The 22,911-nt window shown below is 32.6% G+C and overlaps 1 protein-coding gene across 3 annotated transcripts; it reads right to left on the bottom strand.

Moving 5' to 3' along the window:
• Positions 1-62: 62 nt before the first annotated feature.
• LOC145638824 (uncharacterized) lies at positions 63-16,416 on the bottom strand. Of its 3 annotated transcripts, none has more exons than XM_081689864.1 (18): positions 16,242-16,416; positions 15,565-15,687; positions 14,213-14,330; positions 13,787-13,894; positions 13,539-13,657; positions 13,344-13,424; positions 6,889-7,059; positions 6,683-6,752; positions 6,438-6,592; positions 5,131-5,295; positions 4,969-5,040; positions 4,336-4,462; positions 3,903-4,229; positions 3,651-3,805; positions 3,180-3,347; positions 1,686-2,315; positions 1,069-1,218; positions 63-356 (listed from the first exon to the last, which is right to left on the bottom strand). In XM_081689864.1, the coding sequence occupies exons 2-18, from the start codon at positions 15,679-15,681 to the stop codon at positions 297-299; spliced, it is 2,793 nt and encodes a 930-aa protein (XP_081545990.1). In that variant the 5' UTR covers positions 15,682-15,687; positions 16,242-16,416; the 3' UTR covers positions 63-296. The 3 variants fall into 3 exon arrangements, with proteins under 3 accessions (XP_081545990.1, XP_081545991.1, XP_081545992.1); XM_081689865.1 differs by having other exon boundaries at positions 1,069-1,206; XM_081689866.1 differs by having other exon boundaries at positions 1,069-1,203.
• Positions 16,417-22,911: the final 6,495 nt, after the last annotated feature.

The raw sequence follows: 22,911 nt of genomic DNA, 5'->3' as shown, positions 1-22,911 counted from the left end.
GGGGGGGGGGGGGGGGGGGGGGTTAAGCATATTTACTCATTTAGAAATTCAACAAAGGCTAATTGTTCATCAAAATATTAATATTTAATTACCGCTCATGGATATACACATGATCTATAATTAGCTTGCATGTACTTTGGTACTCGAATTTGTATGAAGTTTTGAACAGCTATTCTAAAGAAAGACTTTCTCACTGATATCATCAGCGAAATTTCAATTAACATCAAAATTCACATCCACTGTTTGGGGAAAAGGAATTGACAGTATTTCACAAACTGACTGAAGCCCAGCTCACCTCAAGCAGAATCATCCTGAAGACGGCGACGCAAATCGCAGCGAAGCATTTCCACAAATTGCTGCAAAAGGAAAATGTTGCAGGTAAGCAAAGTGTCATTTAGACCATCCATAGATTTAATTAAAAAAATGCAACAGAAAACATAAAGTTCGAAAAAAACACAAAACAAAATGGATTCTACATCGCAGCAAACAAGACAATGGTTCCAAGTTGGCTCATTATAAAAAGGCGGAAGGGACAGGTTGCCTAGAGTACAAAACTACTGAATACATACACATACTGAGGTAATAGGGATCCTTCCTTATTTTTAAGCACTTCATTTATGCGATAATGCTTTATAAAAGTCAAAATTTGGTGAACAATTTTAGTTGTTTGCCTCTGGTGCAACTTAGTTCTTAGGTTCGTATAAAGGTTAGCCTAAACCACAAATGCATGTTAGCAATGTAGAAGGTCAGAGAGATTCTTTACAATTTATTCATTAAAAGAAGCTAATTGAGATAAACCTTAAATAATTTCTCTCGGATGATCCACGTAACCCCCTAGAATAGATGTAAATTGGCTTGCTAGAATACTGAATTTCCTTGGTAATAAAATAAAAATAAAACCACCCTATTCAACATATACTAGAATTTCCTAGAATAGATGTAAATTGGCTTGCTAGAATACTGAATTTTCTTGGTAATAAAATAAAATAAAACCACCCTATTCAACATATACTAGAATTTTGACTTCTTAAGAAAATGCTAGAGAATAATTAATAAAATGGTACTTACATTAACAAGGTCTTGATTGCTACACAATTCATCTATAACATTTCTTCCAGTAGTTTCAGCAATCTCAGCAGCATTCTGAGCCATGGAACGAAATACATCTTGAGATGGACTGTGAAGGTCAATCCTCTGTACCGCCTCCTGAATATTATTCTGATAGGTATCAGGAAAAAAATATAATAATAAAAATAAAAAATGCAGCAAGCTCCGAAGCCTTTACTCTATACAAAAGAAAATATTGTTTCAAAGGTGTGAAGATTTGAAGTGTTCTACCCCACCAGAACCAATAAATGAGCATGAAACCAAATTTTGAAAGGAATAAAGAGCAAACAACTTCAAAAACTGCAAATTTCAACACAATAATAAGAAAAACTCAACTTGGAAGACAAATTCAGATAAAGCTTTAAAACTCATCAAACATTACAAGAACTGAGCAAATTCCACATAAATCACAAATATAACAAGTGTCACTAAAAAATACAAGACTTTTATGGCATAATCTGAATGGGAAAAAAAAAAATCTAAAAATTTAATTTAATTGAAATCAAGCTCATAAATCACAATTACATGCATGATACAATGCACTGACAACTTGTGATTATACTTGAAAGAAGATTTACCCGAGATACTGGACGAAATGAACTGTCTTCTAAACTTCTATCATTAGGCTGTGGCATCAGTTGAGGCATCATGTTTCGCAGCTGTTCATTCTGGACCGAACCACCACCCAGAACTTGAGAAACAACCGGCATCATTTGCTGAATCATACTAGAGAAATCAAGAGTACCATCTTCACCACTCCCCATGCCAGAAAACATATTCCTCATTTCTTCTGTATCAACTTGTTGAGCAAGTTGGTTGACAGTGTTTCTCATTGCTGGGTTTTGTGTGAACTGTTGTAGCATATTCCTCAGAACATCAGGAGAACCAACCCCTGTCTGCTGAGCAACCCCAGACAGAAGTCCATTTAAAGCTGGACTCTGAAGAAGCTGTGACATGGTGCCAGTCACATCTAACTGCCCATCAGAGCCCTGTGCACTAGTTTGCATGCCAGTCATGGACGGCTCAAATCCTTGCCCAGTCTGCCCACTACCAGGATCAGCTAAGCTACTCCTACCAGCAATGCTTCGAGAAGCAAGAGACTGAAGAATCTGCTGGCCACTGATTCTAGCTTCTTCACTCTGATCAGGACTACTAGAAGTTCCAGCTTCACCACTCACAGGATGCATCTGTGATTGCCGACTTCGTCTCTGATCAAAGTAATAATTAATAATGTCAGAAATATATCTAAAGCAACATGCTATAGTTCCTAACCAAAGAGAAAAAGCTCAAAAAACTACAACAGAAAATGTCAGAAACTCTAAGTAAACTCACTGCCAACAAAATAAAAGTCATAAGATACCAAGGCATTAGGATTGATATAGCATCATAGACTAACCATCAATCATAATCTGTTACACATTAACATTGTCAAAGCGACATTGGCACAGACAAAACGCAAATCTAACGACAGACAGTAACAAGATAGCATCAAAAAAATCAATTCTGCTGTAGATAGAAAAAAAGATAAATTTCTACATCAAAGTTAGTTCACTGACCAACTTTCAAACATTTAGTTGATCCAACATTTTGATCAGCACAAGATACAAGATAACATCTTCTGATATTTAATGCACCTTGGGTCTCAACTTCATGTTACTATGAATTAAAACCAGCTGAATTAGACAGCATGGAAGATTAACACACATCACCAGATTTATTTCAGCAAAGGTTGAATCTAAAGTTGAAGGTCATTATCTTATACAACAATACATTAATACATAAAGAAGGCTCAGCTAATAATCCAAATTATGGAATAAAGGCTTATGTATCACTCATCAGTTCTTTGGAGCATAAATTGAAAAGATAAGAACAAACTCTGCAAGAGATACTTTTCTTTACAGGAAAAGGTATACTGTAGAAATTTATCTGTAATGAAGCTAACAAATAGCAAGAAAGGTGAAATTGCTAGCAAATACTTCAGATGCTGGCATTGACATTCAATATATTGGTTCATCACTCGAGAAAGAGAAGTTATCACTTCCTTTCAAATGAATAAAAAATGAGCACTTTACCTTGGGCTGCAGACCTCCACCTAAACCAAGTGGAACTTCTTTGGCACCAGTAGACTTGTCAGCTAGCTCTCCACTTTTGCAACTTGGAGAGCGTTCAGCCAAATACGCAGATTCCTCATTTGATTTTGAAGAATCACTTTGAACACTTTCCCTCCTTTCAGTTAGATCCTAAAACACACAAATAATAAATCAACTTTGATAAAACCTCGAAAGTCCTCACATTTACAAATCTAAACAATGCCAGCGGATACTAAAATTCCTTTAACGGAGCTCCAGACCAGGTAGACACTAATGTAAGGAGCTTTAACCATACAATTGCATGAAGGCTGTATTTAAAATAGGTTTTAAGGAAAGACACGAGTACAATACATGAGGGTCATTCCTATTATATTTAATTGATGAAAATTTTAAGATGCTTCAACTCAATATCTAGAACATTTTATTGAAAGAGACAGTCAAGAATCATGATACCTTTTCAGCCTGTTGTCCAGATACAGATCCCAGGTGTGATTCATGCGACTCCCCACTACTCTCAGAATGAATGGTTTGAGATGGATCAGTAGTATCAGCATTATCTCCACCTGATCCAGCAGCAGAATTTGGGACAACAGGATTCTCTTGCTGTCCTAAAAGTTAAAATAATAATTAAAAAAGAAAACACCTTATTAAGCCAAGCTTAATACGGACAATTAACAGTACAATAACTAGTATTAAGAAAGTTACCAGTAGTAGTCTGATTGTCTCTGCGCATGTTTTCAAGGAGATTTCTGATCTGGGAATTTACTTGAGAAATAACTGATGAAAATGAAGCAGCATCTGGAGATGAGGATGTGGAAACAACACCTATAGGTTGTGACGTAGTAGGAATTGGGGAAACAGCAACAGTTGCAGTACGAGATGGTACAGTAGCAGCAATAACATTCCTCACAGGGAATACTCGGGTTGCACCAGAATCACCGGAGGCACTAACACCACCACGCTCACCCTGTGCTCCTTCTCCACCAGCAGCTCTTGCACCAACCGCAGAGACTACTGGAGAGAGTGATGTCCCTGTATCATGAACAATCCCATATTAACCAACCTAGATTATGTTTATGTACTGCAGCAGATCAAAATCTCAAGCAGCCTTTTTATAAAATAATAGGAATCTTCTTACCAGCATGTATGTGAATGTTAATCTGCCTGGGAGCACTTCCAATTATCCCAACTGGAACAGAAGTTCCCGTATTTGGAGCAGCAACAGCAGGAGCACTGAAAAGTGGGCTGGTTTGATGGGGAAAAGGCTGCATATATATAATAATAATTAAAATTATTTAATGGAAGATCCTAGCAACATACAACAGCCCTGCCAGCATCCAGCTAAACAAAAAATATTCCAAGCAGCAGGAAAACTATAGATCCAAGCAATTTACATAGATAAATAGACGAACAAAATGTAGCAACTAGCAAGTAGTGGTGGAATGCTTTTGCATAACAATTTTAATCTGAGGCATTCCTTTACAAGCATAAAGCACCAAAAGACAAACAAGCAAACCCAGCACTTTAGGAATAACTAATCGACAACTATCATCTCTGAACACATCATTATATCACCAACTACTACTGAAAAATCAACTTAAAAATATAAAAGTTAATAAATTATTTCACTCAATCTTAGCAGAGATCAGCTCCAAAGAAGTAAAACCCTAACGTGATAAGCCAGGAAAAATAACACCAGTTCTGTCCTCTTATCAAACCAGTTTCACTAGAAGAGTCACCATCTTAAGACATAATAATTGAAACAACTAACCTGAACCATTATAGGATTAGGTCCCGAAGGCGATATGTAGACTGCATGTCCAGCATTAACCACAGCCTCTGCCTGTAAACCAAACCAAGAAAAATGAGGATAAAGCACTCTATCAATTATATTTGTAATATCAGCTAAGTGTATATGATTGAGAGCACGTACAGGAGACTGCCCCATTCGCAACATTAATATGGTCCGACCAAGTTCTAGCAAAAGAGCACCTAAATGCTGCATTGTTAGACCTACTTGTACTGACTCACTCTGGATCTGACTCCTCACAGAAGCATCAGTTGATCCAGATTCTTGCTCCAACCGTCCTGCAATGTGCTAAATGCATACAATTGCAACAAACTGGTATCAGCGTAACAAGTTGGATCACATAGAAAGAAGGCAAACATGTCACATCTATAATCATTACTTCATCAGTTTATCAATCTTGCACATAGATATACAGAAACTTAGCAAACACCAAATCAAGAGAAGGCAAGAAACAACCAGTGCCACAGCAGTTAAATTTCATCAAAAATGTAATTCAAAAGTTCACAAAGCCAAAAAGATAAAAATGTAATTACAATACAAATACATCGACATCACACAAGATGACATTCTTCACATGGCTTGCAAAGAAAGTTGTATGGAAGAGAGAGGAAAATAAAGCAGGGAAACAACAAGCTGCCTTAGGAAAAAGGTAGAGAGAACTGAGAGCAGCAAGGGAACGTTATTCAACCCTCAAACTTAAATCAGCTGAAGCTGTGTATTTGGCACATCTAGAATACAAATCAAGGAAACAGACATCCAGAAATCACTGCAACCTAATGTTCTGCGTGGGATGGGTGGATGAGAGAGAGAGAGAGAGAGAGAGAGAGAGAGAGAGAGAGAGGGAGGGAGGGGGGGGGGGGGGGGGCTAAAAATATATTCACCCTGCTGAAGGGAAAAAGATGATAATACAACCCATAATGACTTAAGCTATCAATCTTCTCACATTTTTGTTTCCAGGGAAGCTCAATGGATACCATTTCATCCACCAATAATAAGAACACAAGTGATATGTGTGCTTTAGGAAATAGTGGATCCATTATGTGGAATCTTTCATCCAATGTATGGGTAATTTAGAATTTAAAATGTTAAATGTGTGTTAAGCTGCTCACTATCACATTATTAATTGTTTTACTATCTACATGAAGCATCATCCTAGCAAGTAATAGCATGTGTTTAATAGAAAAAGTAAAGGGAAAAACAAATGTGTATGGTGAACTGATGAGCTATTTAAAAGGCAACATTGTAGTCCATAAAAGTTTGGAAATAAAAAATAAGACAATATATCACTACAATTAGCCACCTTCTTCATTGAAAAATCCTACATCTTTCAATCAACTTAGCCCACGACACTAATCTATTCTCAATAAGAAAAAATATACTAGTATATGCACAACTTTAAGCAAACAAGAGTACTAAGGTATGCAGCGTACAGAAAGTGATGCCGCAGCTAGACCACTCAGAAGCCGTTCTGCACGTCTCAAAACTATGCTTAATGCTTCGGGTGTAGGCAATCCTCTGGAATTCAAGGGTAATTCCGTAGCTGGTTGATCTGCCAGGCCACTTGGAGATGCAGAGGGTTGATATCCTACAGTTATGATGAGACAAGGTTAACAAGGAAAACCAAAATGGAAAAACAAAGAGAAACAATTCAGCAAAAGGTCTTTTGAAAAGTCACCATTTTGAGAGAGAAACCCCTCCATGCGACTTATAAACTCAGAAAGTGTGTTGAGTGAATCTGGAATTGGCTGAGACACCAATTAAAACAAGCAAGATTATATAGTCTATAAAAATAAAATACGTAGTAATAATAATAAAAAGCAAGGTAACGAGCGATAAAACTAAACAGGCACAAAAAGATAGCACAAACAGAGAAATGAGTACCATGTTTAGTGAAGGCGGTGGGATTGAGATTCCGGCTAAGGGAACATGGAATGGTTGGCTCAAGAATGGCTGCCCAAACTGTGTTTGATTGCCGGCTTGGCTTTGACTCCCATTGCCACCTTGGCTTTGTTCTGTATCATTTCCCTGAGGAAGTGGGCCAGAAGGATTTGCCTACAGTTAAACAGAATAATCAACTAACTTTTCAAATGAATCATGCTCTATGACATTAAATATAAAATTATATTCCATTTGCATGTCAGTCACATCGCTGCGTGGCTATTAATTAAAGGTATTGCAAGACCTAGTACAAGAACAGGACACAAGAGCTACCACCTAACTGGCACTGAGACAAGGAAAGAGCGAAAAGCCTGGTGTAAAGACTTTGTAAGTCGCTACTCCTCATCTTTCACAAATCACTATTGTTCAACTAATCAATTTTAGTTAGTAAGTTATAGTAACACAATCTTTGCTCATTATGTTTGTCTTTCTTTTAGTCTACTTTCATTTCAATACATTCTTTCTTTGTTATAAATTTTGCGGATGATTCCTATGACGATTAATGTTAGCTATCCTAAAACATTTTGGGACTAAAGCAATAAACATCCAACGAAAAACCTACAACATACTGGGTAAATACAATGATAAAAAAAAAAAAAAAAAAAAAAAGGAATAATCTTGAACCTCTTTGCTTAAATTGCTGTCTTCAAAATAACACCCAAGTCTATTTATACAATCAGCTAACAAATTATTGTGATAATACTATATTGCCGTAGTTGGATAAAGAAACTAAATCAACCTATTCCCTGCACCCCATCCCGACTATCTTGTCTCCCTTATCAAACTTCTAATGTTTTTATTCATTTCAAGCCTCCATGGAGTCCACTCCCCATCTTTCCGATATGTACTTATCCCTCTACCTTCATTCCTTTCCGCCTGTCCCTCTAATTTGACTTTGGATGGATGTGTAGTGCTAGTGTAAAACAAGGAGATGATTGTGATAATTCTATGTAAGCAGAATATAGCAAAAAGAGTTTGGTATTAATTCTCAAGGTAGTAAATCTGGTGACCGAGCCACCGAGGTGGCATGTGTGCTTTCTAGATGTCCATGAAGGATGATGAATATTTGTTAGCCACTGTGAGTCCATGGCAATGGCTATAGAAGGAATTTAAAAAAAATAAATAAAAAAATAAAAGTTTAATTACTTAGATCATGCATAGCAAGCTCCAGAAATCGAGTTGGGATCACGATCGTCGGCCAACCTCCCAAGGGTGAGCAATTCATGTATAAACCTATTCCCTCCTCTCTAAACAAAAGACCAAGACACATTATCAAAACTATTACACAAAGCAAGGATACTCTCAATAATTATATGTAAGGAGCTGGAACTAGCCACCCGATTGCGAAGAGCTTGGATCAACTTCAGATGCCCATGTCTTTCGCAAGCTGCACCCCAAAATCAACTTCTAGATCACCATTTTTATTTTATTTTTCTCATTTTCAATCACCATTTTCCCAATTTGGTTAGCCAAAACCACTCTTTCAATCATTTTTCTTAGGGTTTTCATTTGAATAAGATGGCAGGAAAATGTCTTTAATCTTACAGTCTGAGATTGTGAAGTTACAAGTACTCAACAAGTCAGCCATTAATGATGATAGCAATTTAAGATGAGATCAGAAAAAAAAAAAAAAAATCAGGTGAGGAAGAAAGAAAAGGAGAGATAAATGTCAAAACAATCTTCCATTTCATTCCAAATGAATGTGATTATCTTAAAAGGAGAAAATGAATAAAAAAAATGGAGATATTTTTGACGAATAATCCACCTGGTTCGGCGTGCTCAAAATGAGCCAACCTTTACGTAATGAGGGAACAATCTCATCTTTGCCCCCTATTTTTTCAAAACCGTCCCTTCACAGGCTTAAAAGTTGGTACCAAGTTTAAGAAGGTGACTTGCTATGTGTCACCTTCTAATCCTCTTTTTAATTAGCAAATGGTTTTGCATGAGAATGAGGTATTTTATCGTAAGGGATGGAGGAAGAAGACTTTTGTGGAGGACTATACAGAATAATCACTTTTGGTTCATGTAGCTGACCCTATTTATGGGATTAAGGCTTTGATTGATGATTGAATTAAAAAAAAAAATAAAAAAAAAATAAAAACAAAAAACAAACAAAACAAAACAAAAAACCGACAGTGAACCCTGTCCCACACCACCCTCCCTTCTCATTCCCCCACCTGAACGCCACCCCTTCCCCACCCCCGCCATCTCGTAATTTATACTTACGGAACAACATAGTCATATTGGATCTTATTAGATTTGTCTCAATGATAGCAAATGGGAAAAACAAAATTGTTGCAAGTATAAAATAGAAATAAGAATGAAAGTGTAGACACGAAAATTTTATGTAAGTGCCACATTGGATCTTATAAAGGTCAAAATATTGTATAAAGTTTATTTAACTATTAATTAAATTCAATTATTTTGGATGAAATATATTAAATTAGCCCATTTTAATTATTTTAATTAAATTGTTTATTTAATAGTGAAAACCAACTAATGGGTTAAGCTTTTATAAATAAGTTATGATTACCAGGTCAAAAGCCTAACTCTAATGTACATCAAACCCTAACCCTAGGGTATCTTCACTCTAAAAATAAAGCTCTCTCTATTTCATTTAGAGGGAAGAGGAAAATAAGTAGAATCAAAATACTAAGAAAGCCTCTCAAATAGTCTAAACCTCTCTAGAGACAACCTCTCATCAAATACTCTAAACCTTTCTAGAGAAAATATTTCAAAACCTAAAAGAAGAACAATAAGCATTCGACGTGTCGTTCTACTCTAGAAGACACCCGTGGAAAATATCAAGCCTCATCACGAAGGAATGAAGGAATTCAAATCATCAAGAACATCCGTTCAACCTCTACATCAAATAGTCATTGATCGAGATCAAGCCTCATCAGCCCTCAATGTCCCTCAATCAAGAATTCAAGTTATAGGTCTACATCAACAACAAGTCAAAGGTCTAAATCAACGTAAGCAAAGTTCTGCATCAAATCTTTGATCGAAATCAAGCTTCAACGGCCCTTGTTCGAGAATCAAGTCAATCCGTGAATTACGTCAAAGACAAAGTGTAGATCGAATCAAAGGACCAAAATTAGAGATTGTACCCAAAATTATCAAATTAATAAAATTAACATTTTGTTTCATTTATTTTTACAGAAAGAATAAAATTTTAATCTTATTACCTAATAATATTTAGGTATCATACTAATATATTATATACAATAACTAAAAAGGAAATTATCATACTATCACTATATTTAGGTATAATACTATCACTATATTTATTACACCTGATAATATAATTGTTACTATAATAACTAAAAAGGAAATTATTGTTTCAAAATAGCTAATTCAGTGTGAATTAATACTCCTAATACTAAATTCAATCACTTAATTTAGTACAACGGAATAGCTCCGATCCATTTTGTACTTTCCAGTTTACACTATATCTTTTAATGCTTGCCAATGCAAATTTTTTATTATAAATACTCAACCGTTCCTTTCATTTTTAATTTTTATACTAAACCTTTTTTGTTTTTATGCTTGCCAATGTAAACGTTTAATCATAATTCTCCCTCCATTCTTTAAAGTCTACTCACTTGCTTTATTTTATTTTAGATCTACCACATATACAATCTTACCCCTTTTACCCAACAATTACAAAACATTTTCACACTCTCTCTTATTTTATCCACCTTTATCTTACACCCACCAATCCTTTTGCATTCTCTCTTTTACTTTATCTAACCACCATTCTTTTTTTTTAAAAAAAAAAAAAAAAAAAAAAAAAAAAAAAACATATATATATATATATATATATATATATATATATATATATATATATATATATATATATATATATATATATATATATATTTGGCATGAAGTAACTGTAGTAGAATTAACCCCCAACTTACTAAGCAATTCAAAAGATGATATCTTCCTGACCTAAACATGTCATCTATATAAATTAAGTGTGTCTCGAGTTTCACCAAAGTAATCCCTTGTAGCCAATGATAGGTTCTAAAACTTCTAATTAATATATGCTGCCAAAGATAACTGGATTGCAATATTTCATAAATTTTAGAACTATCAAGAGGAGATTATACAAGCTCAAAGAAGGGGAAAATAATGAAAATTTAATATTTTTAGAAATGACTATGTCCCTCATATTTCTTATAATCTTACTTGTCATCAACATCATAGTATGTCACAGATCTTAATACATTACTATAACACTACATATGTAGTTATATACTACCCCCCATTTCACAATGTCCTTGAAAAATACTTTTTGCATAAGAATTAGATGAAGACGAAAGATTACATGTAAATTGTCATTCGGTGTAGGATAGGAGAATAAAATTTGAATATCATAACCAAAAATGAAAAAAGAAAAAGTGTAAAGAGCTAAAAATAAGTTAACAAATGAGGAAGAGTAAAAATAAGAAGGAAGAAAAGTAATATTATGCTTTTTGAAATTTAATAGGTTAATTGGCTTAGAATAATACCAACCATCAATGGCGTGTGCAAAATAATACAAACTTTACTGTTTGCTATTAGTGGTAGCACCTTTTGTACTATATGTGCAAAATAATACGCCGGTCACCGGAAAAGTATTACGAGCCGTCTATATTTATTATTATTTTTTGTTATTAATTTTTTGTTTTCTTTTCAAATTATATATTATGTTAACAATTTCTTTTACAGTGCCATCTAAATTAATAATACCCCACACCTTTGTTAGGCTTTTTTTTTTTTTGTAATTGCCAATATGTATTAATTTTATTTTTTTCAAAATACATGTATCAATTTTTACTACCACACAATAGTAAATAGGGTATTTAAATGCATTATTATTTTGACATAATTAGTTTAAAAAATTGTTTTAAAAATCCAAAAAAAAAATTCCCCACATTATTTTGGTTGGTGAATGTGGGAAATTTTGGGTTTTTGAAATAATTTTTTTAACTATTTATATCAACATAATAATCCATTTATATGCCTTATATACTATTGTGTGATAAAAGAAATTAATAGTATTTTATTTTTGAAACAATTTTTAAAACTATTTATATCAACATAATAATCTATTTATATACCTTATATACTATTGTGTGATAGAAGAAATTAATACAAGTATTTTGAAAAAAAAAATATATTTAAACACATATAGACAATTAAAAAAAAAAAAAGAGGTGAGGCAATATTAATTTGGATTATAAAGGAAATTGTTAGCATAATACGAAGTATATTACTATGTATTTTGAAAAGATAACATAAAATTAATAAAAAAATATAATAATAAATATAGATAGAATATTCCTCGAAATACTTTTTGGGTAACTGGCGTACTATTTTGTACATTAATACAAAAGGTGGTACTGCAAATAGTTGAGTTCGTATTATTTTGCACCCACCGTTAATAGTTGGTATTATTTTAAGACAATTTTCCAATTTAATGTTGTATTTATACTACAAATAGAAAAGTAATCACTTTGTCCCATATTAGTTTATACACTTTCTTTTTTTCCATTTGTCCTATATCAGTTTTTACAGTTACATTTTAGTTCAAGACCCCATTATTATTTTACTACAACCATTTGTCCAATATAAAAAATTAGGGTTCTAACACTCTCACATTGAATAAAAGATACTCCACTACCATTTATCAAATTAATACCACACTATTTCCTTTCACATCTACCTTTCTAATAAATAACAATAATACAAACAACTTATCACCTTATACATGGAATGATAAATGTCAATACTTATTGGGAATGGATAATGATTTAAGAGGTCACACCTTATGGTATTCTTACCCAACAAAACCCTAGCCTCTATTGATTGGGAAAAAAAAAAAGGAAAATCAGGGCCGATTTTGGACATAATAGTAGTTGCTATATTTATTTGTGATTGTCATTTTTTTTTTTTTTTTTTTTTTTTTTTGCTTTTGATGAATTAGACTCTACCACTTGTAACTTATCAGAATTTAAAAACAAAAGTAATATCATTGATTATCATCAATATTCAAGAATAGACCACAAAATTGCACTCAACCAATTTAATTGGAAATTGTAAACTAAATTGCTAAATTAGGATCTTTAAACCTATCTACATCTATGTAAATATCATCCAATTGTCACATGATTCTTTATTGATAGAAATTGTTATGTTCACAAAAAGTTAATTAATTTCTTAATGTAAAAGATAGTACTGTGTTTAGCTAATAACCCTTTAAGTTATTATCCCTTTGCCAGAACGGTTCCTGACATAAGTCATCATCAGCAATGCATTGCAAAGAGTCAAAGATGTATTAAAAGTAAGGATTTCATACAATATATACATAAACTCATGAGAATCATATACAAACAGATTAAAATTCTCACAGAAGCAATGTTTGGAGCACCAAATGTAGCATTTGTAGTTTGATTGCCAACACCTAATGAATTCAAAACAGCTCCAATAACCTACAAAATAAAGAGCAGATTTTTTTTAAAACTTCTTGATTACTAACCAAAAGAGAGGGGAAAAAGGCAATGTAATCACAGTACACATTCCACTATTATTTAAATCATACGCACCCGACTGAGATCAGAAGCACCTCCTTCACCTTGATCACCAACATTGAGGGTACCAAGAACAACACTATGGGAAATTTGACCAACACGATTCCGAGGAAGCCCAGCGCTACCATCGATTCCTTATAATTCAAAAAAAAAAAAAAAAAAAAAAGTGAACCGACAATGTTGGTCATGCTTCATAGAGATACACTCTTCCCACGAAATACAGAAAGAATATGTAGGATGCAGAATAGAATAACATTACATACCTTGAGTGCTAATGTTACCAGCAGCATCAGTAGAACCAGTACCAGATGAAGTTTGTGGTTGGGTTGGTTGCCTTTCAACTAAATGCAAGGTATCCCCACTTTCCACATCTGAAAATAGTCAAGGAAACACCGTAGCAGAAGATATGTGAACTCAGCAACACAAATTAGATTTCCGACGATAGGGCCACAACGAACTCTTCAACACTTGCCTTGCAAGCGATGATACTAAACATCAAACAGCATGTCATACATAGAAAGCATAAAGATAGATTTATCAAATTCACACAATCAAATCTCATCTAGACAACAAGAAAAATATGTTTGGATCTATCCAGACAACAAAGGAAAAACACGTCATGGGGATTCTGCTGCTAGCATAAGATGGAATTTTATAGAAACTAGATATTACAACTAATTGCAGGATACGGTACTCAGAGAGTACGTGTTCATCCTTTAAAACCTTTCCCCTGAATATAAGCCGTTGCTGCCCCACAGGAACACCAACTTTATCAGCAATAATTCCCTTAAAAGAGGACACGAGCATCTGAAACATCAAGATTACAAATATATCAGATCACTGCGTATGTATGCTTAATCTTAAAGACCACATATTTAGATACATTAAGATAGCACTTTACATATATAAATAAGCAACATTAACATTCCAGAAATCTAGACTTCTCATTCGATAAGCCATTTTGGAAAAAGAAAAAAAAAAAATTTGAACAACCACCATTCTATAAAATTTTGACATACAGAAATAATTCAAATAGAGTCAATCTTATATGATAACAAATCAACAATCAATTTGTTACTGAATACGACACACTTATTCTGGTCTTGCAGCCAACTCAAATAGCTGAGAATAGTTTTACTGGGAACGTGATACCAGCTTCGTGAACCAAATTTGTGCAATCAAAACACACAGTGAACCCTATGTGTTAAACAAACTTTAAGACCCAAATAGCCAAGTCACTACAGGTAGCATTACGCTCTTATTCATATATCATGAAATGTATCGTACGGTTGTACCACATACCATATAACATTGCTTCCAAATCAATATATACATATAAAAATTAGCAACCAACCTAATACCTTTACTAGATAATTACATACATAATTACATAAGATAGTGTATTTACTGATGTTATAAATGAACAAGCTCTTGCAAGACTGGCATTAAATACTTTCACTTCATGAGCAAGAAAAGGCGCGTAGAATTTAAGAAAACCTTCCGTTTCACATAATTATACTCCACACAACAATCTTGAAACCCTCCACTCCAGCCGTTCTCAAAATAAGTTTTTCAAATGTGAGACAAATAAGTACACAATAAGCTTTGCCAGAAATAGAATATAGGGTAAAACTTACCTGAATTATCATTAGTCAAGCCTAACCCCAAACAAAAATTTACAGCCAAGCCTTAATAAACTGCATGATAAAGACTATCGATGCAAAATCATCAAGTAGATGCTTTTCCAAAAGAATCTTTTCAAGCCTACAGTCAGGTTTTATTTTACAAGAATAATTCTATGTCCAGATTGATTCGTTAAGTTAGTTTAATAATGACAGTATTTCAAAACCTATAGCTAAGACAACATTGAAATAACACAATGAGATCTCAATATTTAATTTTTTAATATGGAATGTAGAGTCATAAAGCGCAATGATGACATGTAGATAAACGTTCCTTTCCCCAGAGAAAAAATAAAGTTAACAGGAAAATAAGCAAGAAGAGTAAATGGAGGTCAAGATGAAAACAGTTAGACACCTACATTCTTGTCGACCTGAAAATTATACATCTGAGAGTCCAAAGTCTTGATATTGAGATCCAAAGTTGAATCAGGTGTGCCACTTGTGCTGGCACCCTCTGTAGATGGCTGCTCCGCCATTGTAGTCTACAACGCAAATGGCACCACAACAATTAATCAACTTGCACAAGCTATATAATGATCATGGATATCCAAGACAACCTAAATACGCACACGACAACAATAGTTCCAGGTGTCAAACAATCGCTTAAAGCATAAATAGACGCTCGAATAACAGATAGAGCAACAGCAAATTTCGAGCCATATGTTAGACAAAACCTAAGCCCGACCCTGAGCAAGGGTGGGAGAGGCAGGCGCCCTAAACCGGAGGAGATGAAGTCCATTTTCATGGTAAGGGTCATATAAACCTAAGCCAGCAACACATTAGCAATCAAACTAGATTCAATTATCAAATTAGGCTCCAAAAATCAAGTTAAATTCTACTTGATTAAACATTTGAACAGCAAAATTCCGGCAAAAAGATCGTCAGTTATAATCATTCATAAATTGAGTATTTCTAACCAAGAATTCAATAATTAAAATAAGAAGAACCCTAAATTGACTATAATGACAATCAAATTAAAAATTAACACTAGATTGTGAAATTGATATTCGATGATTAAAAAGCAAACACATTTTACCTCAACTCAAAAGCTGGTTGAATGGAGAAGAGAAAGCTTAGAAGCAGCTTTAATGGAGATATCAGAGTACGCTTCAATGGAGGAAAGAGAGAGAGAGGGGGTGAAGCGAGACAGAAGAAACGTGAAAAAGGGTCTGGAAGGGGGAAAAGGAAAATATAGATCTACCAGGACCAAATCTGATTAATGACACAAATAATGTCACTAGGTAATCGTAATTAGTACTCCCTCCGTCTCTTATCTACGCACTTTTTTTTTCCTTGAAAGCTTATCTATGTTTCAAAAAAAAATGTACTTATTTTCCTTTTTTTTTTTGCTGGAATTAAGGAACTTAAAAGATTCCTTAAAATTTATTATTAAAAAGTACAAATATACATATAGGCTTAGAGACAAAAAAAATGATATCTAAAGTACAAAAAAAAATAAAAGAAAATTGATAACAACTCATCAAAAAGAAAGGAATATTATATATATGTTCCTTAAATAAAAACTAGCCATTTATTCATAAAAAATTGCATTGAAAAATGATTTAGAAAATATCAATAAGCCAAATATGATTAAAGAAATTTAATTTTTGGGATTGTAATTGAAAATGGGGATTAAATAAGGGGTTGTTAAACACCGCCCTCAAATCTCCGAGAAACGCTCACAAAATAAAACTAAAATTACAAACTTACCCTTGTGTATTATCCTAATTGTTTTTAGTTACTACCATCTTCAATCACTTTCACTAACACCCATTTCACTCCACTCCATAAACTTTCACCACCACCACCACCACCACCCTTTACTTACAAATCACCACCATCCAACCTTTTTTTTTAACACATAATAGAAATTATATGAAAGCCCTTTAACTAAGGGTCCACATTAAAAAGTTAGCTACATTCATAAGTTTATGGCAAAATAAGATGCTAACTAAATAAGCAAAATAAGGAGGTGTATGAGTTCTCCTATGCCGAATACAAAGTCTTCCACCATACAAAAGCAACAAAATAAAACTACTTAGATTACATGTAACACCCCGTATTTTCGAACCACTATTTTATGTGCATTTAAATCTATTAAACCTAATTTCTTATTTAAATCCCAATTTCAAAAGTGAAATCTTTATTTAATTATTAAAATCGTTATTTTGATTTAAGGGTCATTATAAAATTTTGAAACCTTAATTATAATATTTTGATAGAGCAATTGAAAATTATTATTTAAAAAGGTTTTATACTTGAGTTTTAATCATTTCAACTATATTTGAATGTCTGAATTGATATTAGCCTTAAAGGGTGATTCCTTAAGCTTAAGCATCAATTCAATAAGTGTTTCTAAATTATATGTAATTTCAATATTTAACTTATCGCAATTGATACGGGTCATCATGGGTGATTCCTTGACTGAAGTGCCAATTTGATAGGTTTAAAATGATTCTATGGTTTTAAAGACGTTTTACGTTCAATCGTATCAATAACGATGTATAAAGTGGTAATGGGCGATTACGTCAACTTGATTGTCGAATTGATCTTGTTTACAAACTATTTTTTAATTTATATATATATAACTCATTATAATGTCCTTTTATTAATTGGGTCATTATAAATGAATAATATTATTGGTTTCGCATATCGCCTCTTTATATTGTTTTTCTGTAAAATATGAACTTTATATATATTTTTGTTTCGTGATTTAAATTATTGTTTTCATTATTATTATTATTATTATTATTATTATTATTATTATTACTATTTATATTATTATTGAGTTATCAATAATATAATCTATATTATTGTTTTTTTTAAAACATACATTCAAATCGCCTCTCGTTACATTCCTTTCCTAATCTAGTTTCGGGCCAACTAGAATTTATTTATGGGTCGGGTTTTGCCTTACAACTTCCATGACTAAATATATTAAGATAGACTTGTTTATTAGCTTCCTTAAACCCAATCTTAAGCTAAAGTAATCATTCAATCAAGCCCAAAAGGGAAGCCTTGAATCTGCAAATTCTTGGCTGCATTCTAGTGCAGCCAAGCTAGCTGCAACACCATTAAATGTGAACATACGTTTTTTTTTTCTTTCTTATATCTTAATTCTCTTTCTTCTTCCTCCTTAGCCCTATTATTTCTCTCTCTCTTCAGTTTTCTTCTCAATTTAACATTTTCTCTCTCCTCTTTACCTCATTTCCCTTCAATCTTTAAAGTTTTCTTCCCTATTATTTCTCTCTCTCTTCAGTTTTCTTCTCAATTTAACATTTTCTCTCTCCTCTTTACCTCATTTCCCTTCAATCTTTAAAGTTTTCTTCTTCTTTATATAAATTTTTGAGTTACTAATTCGTGTTTTGATGGGTAAACTTCTTTCTTTCTAGATCTATGAGTTTCAGATTCAATCATTTGGCTTTATCAAAGAGGAAAGAAAAAAAATGGAGGAGAGAGAAAGTTGAAGGTCAAAGAAAACAACGGAGGTTTGATTTTATCAATTTGTAATTGTATTTTGTATGATTTCGTTGATCATGCATGATGATTTATTGTTTGATTGTTTGAAATTATTATGAGTTTGTGATGAATATCAATTAAATTGCTTAATTGTTAATGAATATCAATTGTATTGCTTAATTTGTAGTTATTTTCTCTCCCCCCCCCCCCTCTCTATCTCTTTCTCTCTCTCTATCTCTTTCTCTCTCTCTCTTTCTTTTAATTTCATTTTTCTTTTGATTTCTAATCAGGTTACAAATCAATAATTAATTTCTCTATGATGAATCAAGATTAGATTTAAGGTAGATATTCAATTTTTTAGAGTTTCAATAATTACAATCGATCTTGAATATAATTTCTGTAAAAAAAATGAACACGTAGGAATTTAAAAATGAACATCTCTTACAAAATGAGCATTTAGTACACCGAAAATGAATATTAAATACATAAAAAATGAACATATTTCAACAATTTATTTTATCTTTATTTTTCATTAATAATTATATACAATGAATTTGAACCTTTATGAAAATCAAGTTCATTTTTATATCCTAAATGTTCATAACTTTTTGTTACATGTTCATTTTATAAGTGTTTATTTTTTAATACTAAATGTTCATTTTTATTAGGTTGAAAGTAAAATATAATACGTTGAAAGTTAAATTATCTGAACATTTAGTGTTGAAAATCTGAACAATTTATTATGAATATATATGTTTCGTTATTCATTACGAACATATCTGTTATTGATTATGAACACATATGACATATAGCGTGATAATCTAATATATATATATAAAGGGGAGTTTTTTCTCGCGTTTTTAGAGAGCCACATTGGATTTTGTTATTTTAAAAAAAATATAGAGCGCCACATAAAATTATGATTTTGCGCTATGTAGGATAAAATGTGCTATGTAGGATTTGATGTGTGCCACATAGGATAAAAACTATTAAAATATTAAAATTATAAAAGTCAAGATGAAATATAACAATCCAATTCATCAAATTGATCTTACGGTGATGCCTCAAAAAAAAAAAAAAAAATTAAAGGGGAGTTTTTTTCCCGCGTTTTTAGAGTGCCACATTGGATTTTGTTATTTTTAAAAAAATATAGAGTGCCACATAAAATTATGATTTTGCGCTATGTAGGATAAAATGTGCTATGTTGTAGGATTTGATGTGTGCCACATAGGATAAAAACTATTAAAATATTAAAAGTCAAGATGAAATATAACAATCCAATTCATCAAATTGATCCTACGGTGGTGCCTCAAAAAAAAAAAAAAAAAAAAAAAAAAAAAAAATCCTACATGCATATTAATGTTTATCATAATTTAGAAAAAAATTAAATTTTTTGAAGAATGAATATCGTGTTGTTCAAAATACAACTGTCAAAGGCGTTGCAGATAATAATAAAATTCCGTTGTATAGATTTGATTTTGTTCAATTGCAACATTTAGATAAGTTCCGTAGTAATGCAACACTCCCCGGTATATATTTTACATATTTCGTATTTTTATTTTTAAAAAATTTATAAAGTGTTATCATTTGCTTAACTAATTTCTTTTAATTGTTTTTTTTTTTTGTTTCGTATATCACTTTGTCCTACAAGATGTGGTTGGCATGGTTGTAAACGAAGTTGGAGATTCAATTGAAATAGAAGATAACTGGTAATTATTATATATTTGTATATATTTTTAGCACATAAATAAAAAAAATGTTTATAAAAATTCAAACAAACCGTGCATCGCACGGGCTTCATCTAGTTATTTATATTTTTAACTACTGTATTGATGATTATATATTATGAACATTCTAAATAATTATTATGAACATATGTTGTGATGATTATGAATTTTGATTATTTGTTATATTTTAGTGAGTACAGATTAATTGTATTTGTAGAAGACAAAGACTCTGAATTAGTGAAGAAACAAGTAAGAAGTGATGAAGAAGTATATGATATTACAACGAATTTGCCTTTAAGTTGGAGAATTTCCAATGTATATGATCCCAATTTTATGGTTGTATGATAAAGGTTCATTTGTAATATACTAAATATTCATTTTTTTTTGACATGTTCACTTTTTATTACTGAATGTTCATTTTTTTACGTGTTCTTTTTTATTACTGAATATTCATTTTTTTTTATGTGTTCATTTTTCTAACTAAATGTTCATTTTTAAGGTCGTGGTCTAGCAAATTTATGATTATATGATAATCAAATTCATTTTTAATAAATGATCATTTCCTTATAACATGTAAACTTTTTAGTATTAAATGTTCATTTTTTTCTACGTGTTCATTTTTTGTTATTAAATGTTCATTTCTTTTTTCATGTTCATATTTTTTAACTAAATGTTCATTTTTTATTTGGGCCGCGCCTTTTGGGCCTCACTTGTTGTAGCTATCTTGACTGCACTAGAGTGCAGCCAAGACCAATTGCCTTGAATCCTAGCTTTGTATGGCCTTTTCGTAAGCTCAATTTGAGCCCATTCCTAATGATTCTCACGGCAGCAATCAAAGGGTAAGAGGCTGATATTTTTCACCCTAGTAACCCCCTCTTAAGTTTGTCTTAATGGTCAATCAAAGCTCTAATGAAGGCTGCCCAAAAGACTCCTCATTCCCCATCACTTTTACGTTCAAATATCAGTTTTCCCCATCACAAAAGAACGCAGCACAACTCCTCCTTTTCTCTTCAATATTTTCTTGCATTCAAGGGGTAAGTCAAGGGTGATTTGAACCCTAGTTGCTGCTACCAAGGGTTCCTAATTCGTGCCATATTCATCCCCTTTTGAAGGATCAAAATTGGAAGAATAACAAGGGTTTTTAGAGGGTTGTTTTGGGCGTGATCTTACGCGAGGGTGGTCTGATCTCGTGGCTCTTCTCTTTGATCTTCTTAATCTGATTTTTCATGCTCTACATCAAGGTAACTAGCCTTTATTCCCTTGGATTAGAAATTCTAGGTTTTAGGGTTGAATTGATAGGTAGAAATCATGTTAGGGTTAGATTGATTTGTTGATTTTCGTTCTTGATATGTATGTCAGATTTTCGTGTACAATTAAGGTTATTTTGGGTGCTTGAATCATGTTTTTCATGCTTTAATTATCTTACAATCAATCCCTAATAGGTGTATGATATTTTTTATGATTATATTAGGTTTTGTGATGACTTGTGGGTACTTAAAAATCTGATTATGTGCGTATAAGACTGTAGTTTCTGCAGTGGTTATTGGTCGTGAATGAGCCATGAATTCAATGATTTTATTTGACATTATTGTAGAGGATTTCTTTACGAACGATTTGATATATTATGGGTAAAATTTGGAGGTGTTTAAGGCCACCAAATGACTGATTCTGTGAGACAAGCTGTGCTGCCAACGAGAATATGAACGTGATGTTAGATAGAGCTTATGAGCATGTATATATCTTATATTTGTGACCAATTGAATATATCTTCTAGGTTATCATGTTAGGAATTGAGGAGTTTATATCATAGCGAAATTCCATGTTTATATGCAAAATTCTATCTTTTAATAAGCATGTATATTCTAAAATCTTGGACTGCTGGCAGCATGTTTAATATATCTTCTTAGTTCTTAAATTAATTACCTTGATTGATTTTATAGCCTAATTTGAATTAGCATCATGTTAGGATATTCCCTAATTGATTTGGCATGATTTATATAATTTAAGATAGTTTAAAGTGCCTAAATTAGTGCAACATAGCTGGTGCCCCTAATCTGCTAGGTGTGTGAAAGATGGTGATTTTCAATTGTTTTTTTTTTTTTTTTTTTTGGTGCAAGAGAGGGGAAAACCCGGAATAAAGAAAAAACAAGAACAAAAAAACAAACACACAAATAAGCAAAACCAAAACAAAAAACAGAAAATAAACAACACCCAAGCTAGAATCTAAGCTCTCCTTCTAGGAATAAGCCTAGCTCTAGCAACTCCACTCAGGTCCTCCAATAAAACAGCCCGAAGATCCCGGGGGACCGCTTCAAAGATCACCATTTTTTGAGGAGAGTTTACGCCAAAGTTCGCTAACCAATCAGCAGCTCGGTTTGCTTCCCTATAGCAGTGACTAATAGTCACCTTCCACCCCTGTCTCAAAATTATAGCTTTGCACTTTCGGATGATGTTAACAAAAGGAGAGTTAGCTGAGCAAGGATCAACTAACATACGTACAACAATTTCAGAGTCAACATA

The sequence above is a fragment of the Chenopodium album genome, chromosome 7 (genome assembly GCF_948465745.1).
Source record: "Chenopodium album chromosome 7, dcCheAlbu1.1, whole genome shotgun sequence".
NCBI classification, from domain to species: Eukaryota; Viridiplantae; Streptophyta; class Magnoliopsida; order Caryophyllales; family Amaranthaceae; genus Chenopodium; species Chenopodium album.
Note: the sequence above shows the minus strand (reverse complement) of the source record. Positions and strands in the feature narration are given on the sequence as shown.